General features: G+C 48.9%; 1 protein-coding gene and 1 long non-coding RNA gene across 2 annotated transcripts; one reads left to right on the forward strand and one right to left on the reverse strand.

Moving 5' to 3' along the window:
- Positions 1 to 2,683: 2,683 nt before the first annotated feature.
- Positions 2,684 to 7,036, forward strand: LOC120317001. Its single transcript, XR_005559111.1, has 2 exons — positions 2,684 to 3,320; positions 4,094 to 7,036. It is a non-coding gene; the product is annotated as an uncharacterized LOC120317001 (long non-coding RNA).
- Positions 7,033 to 10,862, reverse strand: MCL1 (MCL1 apoptosis regulator, BCL2 family member). The gene is made up of 3 exons (XM_039363218.1): positions 10,232 to 10,862; positions 8,559 to 8,806; positions 7,033 to 8,178 (listed from the first exon to the last, which is right to left on the reverse strand). The coding sequence occupies exons 1-3, from the start codon at positions 10,824 to 10,826 to the stop codon at positions 8,062 to 8,064; spliced, it is 960 nt and encodes a 319-aa protein (XP_039219152.1). The 5' UTR covers positions 10,827 to 10,862; the 3' UTR covers positions 7,033 to 8,061.
- Positions 10,863 to 16,726: the final 5,864 nt, after the last annotated feature.

Raw genomic sequence — 16,726 nt, forward strand, 5'->3', positions numbered from 1 at the left:
AAGGGCCTGTTGGGGGAACAGATGGCAGGGAAGCACAAAAGCACACTTGGCTCCCTCGGACCCACAACTGAAACCTGTGGTTTTCAGCATCTCGCCTTTCCGAGAAATAAACTCGGCTCTCGAAAAGTCACCTGTTTGCTCCCCTCGCCAACATGTCCTCTTCGCCATGAAGGAGCAAAAGAGAAGAAACCCACACGAAACCGAGGCAGCCCTCCACCTACTCGCGCGGCAGGAAGCGCTGCCAAGGTGGGAACTTTTGCATTTCCTGAGTCACAGGAAATAAGAGAGCGCATCATTTCAGTCTAGAACAAAATAAGTGTGAGAAACTCAGTTTTTCCCACTGCGTGATGGAGGCCAGAGACTTTGCACCCCTTCTGACTCAGAGGCCATCCGGGTGCGATCTGCCACCGCACCCTCTTTGACGTTCTGGGTTAACAAGAACGAATGCACTCTGGAGCGTTCTGCTCCTTTTGGCCTCAGCCCACGCGGGCAAGGGGCAAGGAGTGATGGCAACGATGCCATCTTGAGCCACTTGGCGGCTTCCTGCAGCGTCACGGTGGCCCCAATCTGGCTGGGTCCTCTTTCCACAGCTCCGCTCTTCCTAGTAGTGATCTCCTGGGCCTGCCTGATAAGCTTCCTTGAGACAGTTCCCCGAAATGAAATGTTGTTGTCTTTCCAGACACCTAAACACTTCTGAGAAAAAAGATGTTCTTCTAACTCCTATAAATTCGAGGAAATGCCCAGACTTGGCACTCTGGAGATTCATTCTCCGAAACGGACAGTCCAATTTGGGAAGGAGCGACGTTCTATTAAACTCCTGGGAGTACGCATGGCAAGCTCTTTTTTTTTTTTTGTATCTCTCAGTTCAACCACACGAGCTGGATCCCGACAACCAGTGTGTAGAAAGGTTGCTTCTCTGTCAGGTTGATGTATTCTGTGCAATCCCCAGCATACTTGTGGGTTTTTGTAAATTACTATCTGCCTTCCACATCACCATCGTAATTATTATTTTGCAAACTCCCGCTGGGTGGGAGACATGAAAAGGATGGGCAGAGGTGAGATTCTTTGTTAAGGAATTTTTCCAGGGGTTAGATATCAACTTGGAGATGATTAAAACATCACAACTACCAGTCATTGATCCTAGTATTTAACTAGTCATGCCCAGCTAAATTTCTCCTTACGTTTCTCAGGCTTTCTCTACAGAGGTCTAAAGTGGAACTCTGCCCGACACAACCAACCTTCGGTGAATTAAAAGGGATTTAATGCACAAATGTGGAATGATGAGGGTTTTTTTAAACTGTCAACACACACCAGTCCCAACCTGATCCCTCAATGTTTTATTCTACAGAGATGTTTGTCTCAAAATCCAGGTCTGTTGGGACTACATTGCTTAGAATTCAGATCAATATCCCCTCCGAACAGGCCGAATGGCAGAAATTTGGTCCAAAATTTGCCATTTTTCTTCTTCTTCTGAATGCAACGTTTTCATTTTTGCGGAGAAAAGCCTACCTCCTGCAAGAGCTTCACGGGCTTTTTCCAGATTTTTCCCACTGAAGGGAAATACACAAGGAAATTTAATTGCCTTTGCTTGAGTGATTTATGGACATGTTAGATAACCCTGTCAGCATTATGCCTGAACTGCATTTTCCCGTCTCCAATTTAAAAGAAGAAGAAGAAAAAGACGTTAAAGCAAAATAGAAGAAAACACACAGACAAAAGATTGCCTGTTCAGCAAGGACTTTAACCCTGAATAGTTGCACATTCTTCAGTCCGGTTTCAGATTGGGAAGCGTCAGTTTGCTTTAAGGAAGAAAAACTTTTCTGCGTGGGAAGAAATGCTAAAGTAACAAACATCATAAAGTTTTATTCCCCCCCCCCCCCAGAAGAGAACCAACCCAAACTTTGGCATTTTTTCAAGCTATGTCTGGGAGGGATCAAGAAAGGACAGAGTTTCGGTTCCCAGAGAAGTTCAGATATGGTCAGATCTTATGAGAAAGGCAACGGACTGGGCTCACCCTGTGGCACTTTGCACCTGGGCTGGTGCACAGCTGTAAAAGTTTAACGTGTTTATTACATTATATGGGGGGGGGTGTCTGTGGAAGGAACCACAGGGCAAGGTCACAGAATTCCACACTGTGGCTGATAAGGCTGCTTTTTATGGCTTAATGTGCGATGTACACCCAGCCAATTATGGCTTAGATATGGTTTAAGCTCTGTCACTTCCTTAATTGGATCCATCATTTCTCCCTGAATACTTATCCTGCACTCTTTTGCAAGCTGTGTGTGATCTCTTGGCTAGAGAATCTGGCGACAAGAAAGGAGATCCAGGTCTGTCCAAGGAAGGAAAAAATATAAGCAACTTCTTAAAACAGATGTGCGAATTTCCAAGGAAGAAGAGACTGAAAAACAAAGGAGACTGTCAGAATATCGAAGCAAGGGGCTGATGAAAGGCCCAGGCACTGGAAAAGGCAGTGACCCACAACACAACTTCAAGAAAACAGCCAAGATTCATTTCCCAGGTCCGTCTGTTAATGATACACAGAAAGGCAGACCTTGGACCACCCCCACCCTCCCACCTCAAACTTTTTTGAGACCTAGACAGGGTTCAAGAATGAGTTCATGGCTGCAGAATGCTGTCTGCCCAGAGACCCTTTTGAAAACCTTCAAAGGTTCAGTCAGTCTTTCTGGGGTGCGTTTTTTTCCTTTTAAAGATGTGATGGTTACGCAATTAATAATTCCTATTTCTGAGGACGCACCTCTTCGCTATTTGGAAAAAGGCTTAAAAGCCGCAGGGGGAGCTCGCTAAACACTTCTTGGAAGGGTATCAGCCCCCCCCCAAAGCATTTGCCCTATAAAACACCTGGATGCTGGCAACTTTCAGTCAGGAGTCAAATAGAAGTAGAAAAACCTCACTATTTTCTTTACCCCACAAGATGAAGGGCAGCACCAGCCCAAAAGAGACACTCGAAGATCAGAAAAACTACAAAACCACGGGAGGGTATCTTTTGGGGGCCTGGCCCTTCTGAACCTTCGGGGTGCTTCAGCCGGCGTGCTCTTTGTGGTATCAGGGGAAGGCACCAGCCCTTGTGGCTGGTCAGTGAGGATTTGTGTGTTGCGTGATTGGCATTTGTGAAGCCGAGGAAGCAGGTTGTAGGATGGAAAAAAAAGGCTATCGCATCTTTTAAAAGAGAAGCGCAAAAGGGGAAGTGGCAAAGGAACTCCCCCCCCCAATCCGAGCAGCTCGTTCTGAATGGCTCTTTCAGAGGAAGCTTGAACAGAAAACTTCCATTATTTTACAATGGAGTCTGCTAGATCTCAAAGGTCAGTTCCCCTAACAGCCAGTTTCCCCCCCCCCCTCCGGTCCCATTTCTGCTTTCAACTTCTGCTATCACAAAGGCAGCAGACCGGCTGAGCAGGGAGGCTTTTTAAAATAAAAGCACGCCTCTCAGCAATCCGTGAGACAAAGCAAATGCTGAATTAAAGTTTCAGGATGGGGGGGGGGGTCAAGGAATCCCAGGGGGAAATACCAACCCAGACTAAAGCTAAAGGGGGAACTGAGTCCAGCAAGGAAGTTCCCCTCTCTTGAGGCAGCTGTCCTGGAGGACTAGCTGAGCCCTCCCCCCCCCCAATTTCCCTTCCCTTCCCTGGGATATAAAGCTTCCCTTTCATTTATTTACTTGCAAGGCCTCTTATTACAGGAAAAGCCACCAGAGATGACTTCACCAGGCAGGAATGGCCTCAAACATTTGCCCAGCTTTGTTTTTTTTTAAATTTTTATTATTCCCCTTTTAGGAATGGAAAGTGAAAAGCAGCTGGCCTAAGTCGCCATGACAAAGATAGGGATCTTTTATGAATTGTCTTGAACCTTGGATCAGAGAGGCAAAGAAGAGGAAATGGTGGGAAAGCACAGGCTGAGTTTGGGAAAGGGCTGGGTCAGCCATCTGCTCAGTTTTAGATCCAAAGAATCACAGGAGCCGTTAAAAGCCACAGGGGAGCAAGGAAGTTGAGTTTTGCAGCGTTTCATTAAAAAAAACGTTTCATTAAAAAAAACAACAAGATTTTCTAAGTTTATTATCATTATCGCCTCTTTCTAGAACAACTCCAATGAGGATGTTGCTGGAAGTTTTGGGACAAGAGCCAGTGAAATGGAAGAGGCCACCCACATTGTTCCCATGGATGTTCTCACCAGAGGGGCCAGCCTCCCCGTCATGTTTTCCCCAATAAAAGGGATGGGAATTAATCGGGGAAAACAACCCTCGGCTCCACCCTATTTCTATTTTTGATCTGGGCTAGAAAATCCAGAGGAGAGCTGTGAAATAAACAACAATGCTGAATTACACTTCGCTTTCAGAGATTAAGAAAGGCGGGTACTTTTAATAGCAAAGCTCCATTCAGAATCCCAGGGACCTGTTTATGAAATAGAAAAAGTTGTTGTTCAGACTCTCTGGGGCCTAACAGAGTCCTTTCGACAAATCAATTTGTCCAAGAAACGGGGGATCTTCTTCTCCAGAGGTTCCTTGGCATTGTGTGACCCAATGATTTAAGCTTTAGCCTCACTAGAACGTCCAAGAAAGGGGTTTGGCTTTACTGCATTTCAGCTACTCTTGAATGGTTTGTTCTTTCTGAAGTTCAACTTTTTTTTTTTCCCAAGCCCTAAAATCGGACATCAGTTCTTCCGTTTGGTTTGGCTGACTGCCACTGAGTGTGGGTTTTTTTTTTCCTTTTCATTTACACCTTCAGCTGACTCTTCCTACCGTGAATTGGGTGTGTGAGCACATGAATAGCAAGCAGAAAGGGGAAATGGTTATCTTGCAATTGTTGCTGCAGTTCCTTAATATGGTTTCCTTCTATTCATGAGGGTGAACACCGCCCACTGTCGCTCCAGTCAAATCTTTTTCTGAGCTGTAGCAAAAGTAACCTTTATTTTCTCTAAAAGGTGAACCAAGAATGAAGCCCCACTGACTGGCATTCGGCAAAGGTGTTTTCTCCTTTAAAAAAGTATGACCTTTGCTAGAAAAAAGTCACAGCATCACACCCAACAGTGATTTCCAACACACCCATCTGCTTATTGCAAAACTGAGAAATTTATAAATATCAGATCAGAGGAAAAAGCACAAGTCTGTCAGTTACACCAAGGAACGGTAAAAGCTCCAGGGGAAAAAAAAAAGTTCAAAGAACCCTCATTGGATTAAAAATCTGCCGATACACGAACTTTTTGTGGTTAATTCCCAAAAGAACAGTTTGCAATATTCAGACAAATACATTCCTCTGCTTCATCAAAGCAGGACATTTTAAGAAGTCGGGGGGGGGGGGCTGGCCCGAAGTGTAACATTACCGACAACTTGAACAGTTAAGGGTTAAATTAATTTAATTAGGGTGGACATTCAAGCACATATATTAAACACTTCATTGCTAGATTGCAAAACAGTGATTCTGCTTGGGAGGAGTGTGGGCAGGGTAGGAATGAGTAAGGCCTCCTGTGTTGCTGGCAAGCGTGGGCTTTTATTAAAGTCAAGGTCTTCAGAGTAAACATCTGTTCCCTTTCTTCCTACCAGAAAAAGAGGAGTTAGCCCAGCAGTCTAGCAGCCAAGAGGATGTAGGATGAAAACAGATCTCACATGGTTTGTGACTGGTCCTTCTGATCTGCCAGGAAGTCAGAAGGGATCCAGGATCAGGGCCCTACTGAAATATAAAATGCCAGCGTTTCTTCTGGATGTGCTCAGGAAAGAGATTCACAGCCACTGGGAGTTTGAGTCAAGTTCTATTCCAAGGGGACAGAGGAACAAGGACAGGCCTCACTTGGGAGTCTGTTTGCTGCTCGGATGAAAATGGGGAACCACGGCTGACACGCGTACAGTGCATTGGTGTTTATAAACAGAACTTTGGGGAAGTGCCATTTTGCATATTTCTAAGGAAACGTTTTGCATACTCTGCCAAAAAAACCCACACAAGGCAATACAATAGGTTAATTCTATTAGCCCCTATGAAAATACTTGCCTAGCCTTCTCTCAGTTTTACTTCCTAAGCCGCCTTTCCTGCATAAAATAGTTAATGTCCTTGCACCTCACTGTAATCTCTCTTTCACCACCTCAGTGCCCACAGAACAGAAATTCGGAAACCATGAGGTGTGCAAGTCCCAGATCAGACAGCCCTGGGACCCAGCCCAGGATTCAGAGCCCCCTGAAGGAAGAAACAAGGCTTAGTCCCAATTCCTGAAGCTGGCTAGTTCTACCCCTTAAGAAGGAAGATTGTGGTCTCTGGCCTGGCCTCTACATTTCCCCACTAAAAAGACAAAAGCAAGGCCAGGCTTCCAAGCCTCATCTACCAAGGAATCGCCTGGCTACGTTAAAGGAGAGAGAAAAAATAACGAACAGGGGACAATCATTCAGTCACAAGATGAAAACAAACATTTCAGGTTTCTGTATTAACAGAAGGACCTCACGTTGCAAGAATCAGTGAATGGGTTTTATTAGACAGTTTATGTAAACAAGCAGGTCTGCCAGCACCACGCCAAGTTTTTTTTTTTTTTTTTTTTTAACCTCTGCCCTTATTTGGTCTAGAACAGGGGTGTCCAACTTTGGCCACTGTAAGACTTGTGGACTTCAACTCCCAGAATTCCCCAGCCAGCTGTGCTGGCTGGACAATTCTGGGAGTTGAAGTCCACGGTTCTTAAGGGGGCCATGGCTGGATACTCCTGTTCTAGACTGCTGCACAGGGAAAGCTAAAAGCAATCTAGATTGCAAATTAAAACTCCTGCTCCTATTAACTGAAGCCATTCTCCTGAATAAAAAGAAAAAAAAATCAAGGAAATTCAGCTTATGAACTGTTTCATCCTCAAGGGTTTAGAAAAGGCCATCAGGCACCCTCCAGGCTGAAAACCTCTGGAGGGCGCCCAGGAGGCTGCTCACATTAGTGTGTGTGTGTGTGTGTGTGTACCACGTTATATCCCACACTGCTAATTCACACAAGTTATTTTGCTTTCTTTCAGGATAAGTGACATTCATGTGCAAGTTTAGCTTTTTTTTTTTTTTTTAAAAGCATCCTTTAACTCCATTCGAAAATCAAAAATAAAAGCAGGGCGATTGAAGACCGCCTCTCCCAGGAATCCTTTTCCTTGCCAAAAGAGGGGTTTTCAAAACACTCTATTTTAGGTGGTCACTACAGTCCCATGGATAACCTTGTTGACTTGGATAGAAAGGTTTTTCTGAAATGCCTTGCATACGTAGATGGGGGAAATGAATCAAGAGTCACCAAATCCAAACTGAATCATGTTTTTAAAAAAGCAAAAAAATAAAAAAAAACTCTTTGCAACCTTTTCTCAAAGATGTCTTCAAGAGTGCACACATATCCTGCAGGTTTCAAACAGGGACTGACATCAGTTCCAAATGATGTTTATCGTGGTGCAGACTGAGCTCCCTGAGCAGGGAGCAGCTTGGTGCGATCCAGGGGGGCTTATTGGCAGTGTAACGCTTTCAAAGGGAAGGCAATGGAAGGAAAGATGAAAAAATAATAATACAGGCAGTCCTTTTGAATACGATGGGTTGATGAGAGCCTGAAGGACGCCGGGCCTTTTCTCTTAGTGATGGGGCAAAACAAATACTTTTGCCGTCTTCCACCAAAAGTTCAAGGCATATCCCAGAGATCACCTGGAAGTCTTGAGGGTGACACTGGACCCAAACCTCTGCACCAGCGCTATCTCCAAAAGATGGGAGGAGGCACAATTGTCGCCCTGCGCAATCACTGCTCAGTGCATCCAGCGGTCTTTCTCCCAAGCCCGCCAGTCCAAGCACACATCCTGCACAGGTTTTCAGTCCTCTTTGCTTCGTGTGAGTGAACCAGAGTGCACGCTTCTTCCCTTGGAAAACCGACTTCTGTTTGTAAGATGTCCTTTGCTGGCTTACCTTCTATCCTGGACAGTTCACAGCAGTCCTCCCTTCCTGGTGAATTCCAGCCGTCCTGCTTCCCGCTCGGTTGCAAGAGGAGAACAGCTCAGTTTTGTATTCACAGCAGGAACGGAGGAGTCCAAGCTAAGCTCCACTTGGGAGAGCCCCACTTTTTTGGCTCACCGGATCAAGTAAGCCAAGCTCGCTCCTAGACCAGCCACGCTTGCAAAAGCCACCAGAATGTTTCTGATGCTGCCTTCCAGGTCCTCTACATGGAAGAATTTAACAAAGCCCTCCTAAAAGAAAGAACGGCACCGTTAATGGCTTTGACACCAGTAGCAGCAGCACCTGGCAGCTTTAGAGAATTCACAGAAAGCAAGCAAAGCACATTTCGCGTGGAGAAAGCAGCACATTCCAGAAACTGGGCCTACACAATATGGCCTGTATCTCAAACACCTGCAGAGGAGAACTTAAGTCTGTCATAAAAAAGGAGAAGCCCACCCCCTCTAGAGTCATGCAATCTCTGCCTACATATCAAGGAATACCAGCTCATGTTTTGATCTTGATTTAACATGAGGGAGACACCATCATCCAGGGGTTTAAGCAGTATTCTTGTGTCTGGACAACTAGCCTCAAGAGCAGCTGAATCACCCCAAAGGCCAGGAACGTCACTTACCCAGGCGTTATGATGCAGCAGCCACTCTCTCTTCTCTGTCACCAGAACCTCTGTGATAATCTCTGCTAAAGTGTTGATGCCGCTTTCCTGATTTATGCTCTTCAAGTGTTTGGCAACAAAGGCACCAAAAGAAATGAGAGTCACAATTCGCCCCCAGTTTGTTATGCCATCGTTGAAAACTTGTGTTGCAACTTCCGACATAAGTTTCAAGTCATCTGCTTTGTTGATCTGCACTTTCCTTAGCATTCCTGAATGAAGAAGGGAAGGAAGGACTTTAAGCAAAGCACCACAGAATGTTAAAGAGGAATAAAAATATTGGCAACAATCTTTGGTTTTGTCTGGCCATTTCCCTGCTCCAGGGGGAAAAAAAAAACAAACCCTCAGAAACATGGGCAGTGCTGCTAAAGTTCATCCAAATAGCAACCAGAAAGGAAACAGCATATTTTATGTACAATATATAACTCTCAGCCCAGTGATTTCCCAAGTAAAGCCGGATGCAACTCTCAGTTCAGATTGCTAAATGATGCCACGTAAGATGCAAAGGCAGAACTGGATTCACCAGTTGATTTCAAAGCTTCAGGAAGTTAGAAAGAGTCCCTACAGTATAATTGGATTATTCGGAAGGCTTTAAGCCTCCCAGTAAACAGGTGCTGATGAAATCTGTTACCAGGGAATTGAAAGAATCAACCAAATCAGACTCCTTTAGGAATCACAGATGAAGGAACGCCTTGGCTATCATGCTTTGAAGTGAGGACTGTGACACAGAACAGGCAGAGGATGTCCTTCCACTAGTACATCATCCCAGAAACTCATCAGCAACCATCCCCCATTTATCAAGAAAACTTAAAAGCTGACAAACTTCAAATGCTTTGCTAAAATCACTCCAAAGGCAAAGCACAACCGACTTGTTCTACAGCAAAGGAAGTTAAAAACCCTGGCTAGAGAAGCTTCTGGTTTTTTTTTTTTTTTTTTTAACATCACCCTGTTTACAATGAGCTATTTTTCATTTGCTGGGCCCAGCAGGATACAAGCCACTGATAAAGCTAATCTATAATGAGATTTTTTTTTCTTTTCTGCCTGCCTGCAAGGTTGCCCCCCTCCCCCACAATACAAAGTGCAGCTTCCTTTCTGCTGCAGCCTGACACTTTCACAATGACTGCTTGTAGCAAAAACAGAGGAGAGGGAGGGGGGCAGAGAAGGAAAGAGAGAAGCCAGGCTGGCCTGCAGCAGCCCTGGCCACACACAGACTCCCAGCCACCAGGGTGGGCTCCCGAGATGCAGCTGCTGTACAGCCAATCGGGACCAAGAGCCCCTTCCTCCCCAACTCACACACACACATCCCCAGCAGGAGGCAAATGGGGAGGGGAGATAACCCCTGAATATAACGAGGTCTATTTTAGATCCCTTCCTTGCATCCCATCAAGCCTCCCTGCTTGCTGCCCTTTCCGGAGGGGGGCTAACTAGACTAGCCCTCTGTTTGCATCGCAATTCAACCTTTGCACCCTTGCAATCCCAGGCTTTTTCGGGAGGGAGGGAGGGAGGGGGAGGCTAATAAGAGGAACCTTCCGTTTGCATTGCAGCTTCTCAATATTTGCACCCCCCTCCCCTCTGGGGACTCCAAGCCCCATCAGGAGCAGCAGCGCAGCACCCGAACGGCGGGATTCGCCGCCCACCTTGGAAGGCCAGCTGGTGCTTCTCCATGATGTCGTCGCAGACCCTCCGCAGCGTCTCCAGCGCCCGCGCCGCCGTCTCCGCCTGGCCGGGCGGGCAGGGCCCGAAGCGGCCCAGCAGGCCCTGCAGGAACTTCCCGCCGCCGCCGCAGCCCTGCTTGGCGGGCTCCTGGTCGGCCGCCTCCCGCAGGTACGAGGCCACCAGCTCCAGCGTCACCTGGCGCAGCGGGTCCGCCCCGGGCGGCGAGGGGGCGGCGGCCGCCTCCGCTTCGTTCTCCGGCTCCGGCTCGCAGCCGTCCAGCTCTTCTTCGGGGGTCGCCGCCTGGCCAATCAGCGCGCGCGCAGCCGCGTCCGGGGGCCCAATCAGCGACAGGGGCCCGGCGCCAATCAGACCTCGAGGCCCCTCAGCGCAGCCGGCCGGGGGCCAGCACAGCCCCCCGGCCAGGCCTGCCCGACCGCCGGCGGGCAAGACGGGCAGGAGGGCCAGTCCGCCCTCGCCGCTGCCTCCTCCTCCTCCTGCGCCTGGGGATTGCGGGGCGGCGGGCGCCAAGCCGGGGGATCCCCCGCAGTAGAGGACCATCGTCTTCTTGTTGAACATGGCGGCCAGCCTCGCGCGTCTAAGGGGAGTGGCGCGCGCCCGGTATATATGCCGCCCGCGTGTGACGTCACGGAGTGACGGCGGCGAGGGAGGGGGAAAGAGGGAAGGGGCGGGGCCCGCGAGAGGCGATTGGCGCGGTACAGGGCAGAAGGGGGCGGGGACTCCGGGAGTGGGAGGTTCTGCGCGCAGCCAATCAGAGCCGGGCTACGGCTGGAATTTGGTGGTGTTTTTTTTCGCCCTCTTTCATCTTCCCACCCAGGATGGACGGGCGCATTTCTGCTTTGGGAAAGGGGGGGGGGGAGAGAGGTGTGGGAGCGCCCGGCGGGAAAGCAAAAGCGGATGGGGGAAATTTCCGGGAGGGAGGGAGGGCACGCAGAGGTCTGGAGCCCGGAGTTGCAAAGCGGAACCCGCGGGCGCCGGCGGAGTCCTGGGTTGACCCCGACTCCCCTCCTAGGCCAGGGGGTCGGCCTCGGCTGCCTGGAGCCCCTCCCGTCTCACCCAGCTACGGACTAGATGGGGGGGGGGGAAACCAAGCTTGGCCACTTTTAAGACCTGTGGACTTTCAACTCCCAGAATTCCCCAGCTAGCCGTGCATAGTGAATTCTGGGAATTGAAGTCCACACGCCTTAAAAGTGGCTAAGCTTGGACTAGATGCTCTTGGGGGTTTTCTCCTCCTGCAAGGCAGAGGTCTGCCCCCCCCCCGTCCATCTGTTCCCACCCGCCCCCAGGCCACTTTTGGATCTCTGGCAGTGAAGCTGAGGTTAATGCTGGCTGGCAACACCTGCTGCCTCCATTATGCCCCCCCCAAAGCGCCCCGATGGGTGTTGTAGTTCTGCTTGAGGCATGAAAGCCTGCTGGATGACTTTGAGCCAATTCCCCCCCCCTTGGTCTGGCCAACCTCCCAGGGCTGTTGTGGTAAGGCAAATAGGAAGAGGAAGGTGGGTTGGATATGTTCGCTGCCTTGAGTTATTTACAAAAACAATAAAGGCAGGATAGAAACAAATAAAAACCTGGGCTGCTTTCTAAGGCAAGGCACCCAGCCTCCCCATGAGCAGAATTCAGCAAAAAAAAAAAAGGGGGGGGTCCTGCTTTCTTTGAAACGAAAAGCTCAGCGTCTTTCTTGAGCATAACAGGATGTCACGCAGCAAATGACAAGATTTCAAAAGTCTGTGCAATCCCCACACAGCATATTTTCGTTTTTCTCCTGCAAAAAAACCTCAGCAGCCCAGCTGACTTCTTCGCAGGAACCCAGGCCGAGCCCGCAAAGAAGACCACGTCTCCCATGACGTCAGCGGGGCAAAACCCTGAATGTTCCCAGATTAAGCAGTTTGGGGTTGTCTAGACCAACCCGCAGAGATGTTTTTCTGCAGCCAAAGGGCTGGCCTGGGTTTGGCATGCTGACTGGAGGGCCCGGAGCCAAGGATAACTGAATGAAATCACTCTTTCCAATGAGCTGTGCCTTAGGAACCAGGGATGAGGTTTGCACATTTCAAACCTCAGTAATAAGTTTAAAAAAAAAAAAACCCAAAAAACCCCACAAAAACCAGAGGATGTTTTTAAAAAAGCTGCTTAAGGTTTTTTCCCCCTCTCCATTCTTAGCATGACGTTATGGGAAAACGTCTTTTTAAATGTTTGGGAAGAATGTCAGCAGGAAAACTAAAAAGGCCTGACCCAAACAATTCTCCCCATCGAGCAGAAGCAGGCTAATTTTTGCCCCGAAAGACAGGACCTCACGGGCTGGCCTCATCTGCGTGAGGGGGTCCCCTCCCTGTCTATTTTCCTGGAGACCCCCAGCCTTTAATGACTAAGAAGGGGCTGGATTCTGCAGATGGAGGATTATTTCTCACAGATGTACGTGTGTTTCTCTTGTAAATCAGTTGGAGTCTTTGAAAGTGGTGGCATATAAGTGACCAAGGATACCCTCCCCACATTAAAGCCACTTTCACTGGTGGGGAAAAAAACAAAGTGACATGAAATTCAAAAGTGAAATCCTGAGTACACAGACCCGTCTCTATTCAGAGTCCACCTGCCCGCCCACCCAACCTCAACCCCAATGGCAGCCCAAACACCCAAACATCCCCATTGCGTAATCACGCTGGAGATTGTGTAATAAATCTATTGTGAAGGATGACTTAAGAAAGAGGAAGAAAACACAGCTGACGTAGAAGGCTTCTGGAAAGTACATCTTGTCTTCAGATGTCAGCAATACCAAGGCCCAGCCTGAATTGTTGACCTGGTGCCTACATGGTGTCAATCACGCAGACACACCAAGCAAAGCTCACAACTGACCCAAACGTAACCATCATAACAACGCTTTAAGGACGTAACCCCAAAGGTCAAACCGCACGAATTATCTTTTAAGCAGGGAATCTTAAAATTTCATCAGAAAGGGGTGGCCCCAAGTCTCTAGTCCTCTTGAGGGCAGGGAGATCAAGGGGATGGGATGGGATCCAGCTAAAGGCAAGGTCCTTCCTTGTGGATAGAGCATCCTTGTATTTGAGAAGGAGGAAACAGTTTTGAGACTTGCGGCCTATTTCTCTGAATGGAAAATTAGCTCTCCCCCACATGGGGTGGAAAATATGATTTTCAGAAAGAGCTCCTGACCCACATATCTCACAAAAAGAGCACTGAAGGGAACTTCCCCCATTGGCTCTCATGATAAAGGCCCAGGTTTAAAAGCCAAGAGAGGAGGGATCCTTTCCATTAAGGATTAAGAAGTAGATTTTAGATCAAGAGTGTCCAACCATGGCCACTTTAAGACGTGTGGGCTTCAACTCCCAGAATCCCCTAGCCAGCAACCTTAGCCACTTTTAAGACCTGTGAACTCTGGCTGGGGAATTCTGGGAGCTGAAGTCCACACGTCTTAAAGTGATCAAGGTTGCAGACCCCTGCTCTACCAGTCTTCCCAAACGAGCTGCTACACAGATAAAAAAAATTTTCCTTACGGGCTCAACTCGGGCTGAGACCAAATCCACAACAGAGCCGGGACTCGCAACGCTTCGATCTCTTGCTCCAGCTAACCCACTGGGGGAGGTCCTCTCCCAAACATTCTCTGTATTTGGAAACCGAGCAGCCCCCCTGAACCAAGACAGTGGGGTAACCTAAAAATAGTCCACCAACTCTCCCTCTTGCCCGGATCTCTCTGGGGCACAAGCCAGCACCCCAAAACATACTAATACATTGCTGCCTCTCACACCCAGAGGGGAGAGCCAGGCAAGTGGACAAGCTCAGCCACGCAGAATGAAGGAAGGGTTATGCTAACCAGGAGCAATTTAGGGCTGGCCTCTACTTGTGTGGGTCTCCCCCATGAGGGCAGAGGGAGGCAGGCAGGTCAGCCTAAACCCGGCAGCCTTGAAGGGGCCTGGGGCCCTGCGGGTGTCAAACTCTTCCGGCCAGACTGTGTGTCCCCCCCTTCCTGCAAATGCCCCCTCTGACCTCTGACCCTCCACAAGGAAAGGCAACGCCAACGTTTACGAGCCCAGGTAAACAGCCCAGCCCAAGAAGCAGCTGGAGGAAGGAAAACAGCAATTAAACTTTCCAAAGCAAACAGACCAGGTTTGTGTTGAAAACACCGATGGCCTGCCGAGCCCGGCTGAGAAAACACAATTCTGGGAGCAGAACTCAGGGGAGACTTTTGGGGGAAGCCTAGAAGCCTTTCAGCAACTGGGGGGACCTGGCCAGAAAAAGAAAAACTTACACACATACATACATGCTTCTACCCGTGATCGAACAGTTTGACAGGCCCAGCAAGCTCTGAATGTGCCTGTCTGGTTTCGAACGGAGGGCTGGGTGGGGCCTGTTGGGAAAGAGGCTTCGGCTTCGTGCCCAGCCCCTACTGCAAACAAACCATAATGCTCTGGGCTCCTTCCTTCCCCCCCCTCCCCCCCCGCTCGGCATTCCCACGCTTTGCAATGATCTCAACGTTTGGAAATGCAAAAGGAACATCCAGTTCACGCTGCTTCTCTCTCTTTCTCCACCCCCCCATTTGGGACTGACAGAACTGGAAGGCCTCTTCCACCCCCCCCTGGCCACAGAGGGAATGACCTGGCCAGCAAGCCGCCTTCACACAACCGGGGGCCAGGACAACACCACGGGGTGTGTGTGTGTGTGTGTGTGGTTGTAAATTGGTGGGCTCCGTTTGCTTATTATGAGTTTGGTGCGGTTTTCCCAACGGGCCGCTCGGAATATTTCAACGGGACAAAAGACAAGTGGACTTCAAGTCCCAGAATTCCTCAGAACTGGGGAATTCTGGGAGTTGAAGTCCACCTTCCTTCAAGTTGCCAAAATTGAGAAACGCCCCACCGCAGGCAGAGGTTAACAAGGTAGAAGCAGGTATAAAATGACAGAAACCAGCCAAATGCAACCGCTTGGTTCACACCCCATGCTACGCCACAACCTAACTTGGATTTGTCAAGTTAGCTAGAATAAACCAGGTTCACATAACTTACTAAGCCTCCAAGCCACGTTTACGTGGCTAACCACAGTGCTTTGCATAGTGCCCTAACTGAAAAACCAGCCCAAGTAAACCACGTTAGTGCCAGCAGGTGGGGGGAACCACGATCGGTGCCCCCCGAGAGGCCACACAACAGACATCCGATTTCTGGGTTGAAACAAGGGTCCTTTTATTGTCAAAGGTTTATCAGTCCAGTGTTCACTCCCCCCCCCCGCTTTTTTCTCTTTCTTTGTCATAGCCCACCACCCGGAATTGCTGCCCCCCCAAAGCCAGAGGACACGATTCCCTCCCCCCATCTAAGCAGCAGCTTTTAAGCACCAAGCTGGTTTGCAGGAAGGACAAACAGAAGAGCAGATCTGTAAACAGCAGGTTGGAAGTTTGGAGAGAGAGAGAGAGAATTATGTGTGCATGTTCATACTTGGGGGGGGGGTTGCCTTTTTTTTTTAGAAAAAAGGCAAGCACCAGAAGGATGAAGACAATATAAAAAATTATATGTGTGTGTGTGTGTGTGTGTGTGTGTGTGTGTGCATGTATACACACACACACACGTTTTCTGAGGTTTTCGCGGGTGTTTGTATGTAGGTCTTTGGTTATTCGGGTTTTCTCCCGCGTCAAATTGGAAGTGTCTTGGTGACGTTTTGTCGTCTTCAGACTGATGTTTTCTTGCTTTTAGGAGCAAGAAGCTGAAAACACCAGCCTGAAGATGACGAATGGGACTTTGTCAAAACGTCGCCAAGACACTTCCAATTTGATGCGGGAGAAAACCCGAATAACCAAAGACCTACATACCTACACATATACATGTGTGTGTGTATATATATATATATATATATAATATATATATATATATATATATATATATATATATATATATATATATGAGAGAATGAATGACTCGGGGTCTATTTACAGTAGGGCTGGGGGGGTGTCTCAAAGCACCGCAGGGATTCGGAAAGAGCAGCTGCGCCTTTGGGGGGTAAAAAAGAGGGAGAAGCAGAAAACCTATTCCTGCCCAGCACTAAGCCATCTAGTACAGCTGGGCCGTGGCTGGGATTATCCAGGATGTTCCACCTGGAAAAGAGGCAGCGGCTGGGCCGATGCACCTGCAGACACATCTCTTGGGGTTACAAGCCCCCAGCATGACAGGGTGTATGTGGGGTGTGTGAGGGGCCCCCTCCCGCATAAGGTTTTGCAACTGGCCGACTGCTGCCGTGGAGAGGGGACGCCCCCCATTCCAAAATGCAGGCTTCTGTTCTTTTGGAGATGAGGCGGGGGAGTGTGGGAAGGGCGCCCGGCAGACCTTGGAGGACCCTACTCTCTTTGTTCCTCACCCAGACTTCTTGGAGACCCTCCGCACGGCCAGGCCTCTCTCTGTGGCCTCTTGGGAGCCTCCTTGAGAAGCTCCCAGGATTCCAAGCGTGCCCCAAAGGGTGGGGTGGGGGTTGAC

Source organism: Crotalus tigris, unplaced genomic scaffold (assembly GCF_016545835.1).
Source record: "Crotalus tigris isolate CLP2741 ecotype Arizona unplaced genomic scaffold, ASM1654583v1 scf7180000019553.37968852642:3898890, whole genome shotgun sequence".
Taxonomy (NCBI): domain Eukaryota; kingdom Metazoa; phylum Chordata; class Lepidosauria; order Squamata; family Viperidae; genus Crotalus; species Crotalus tigris.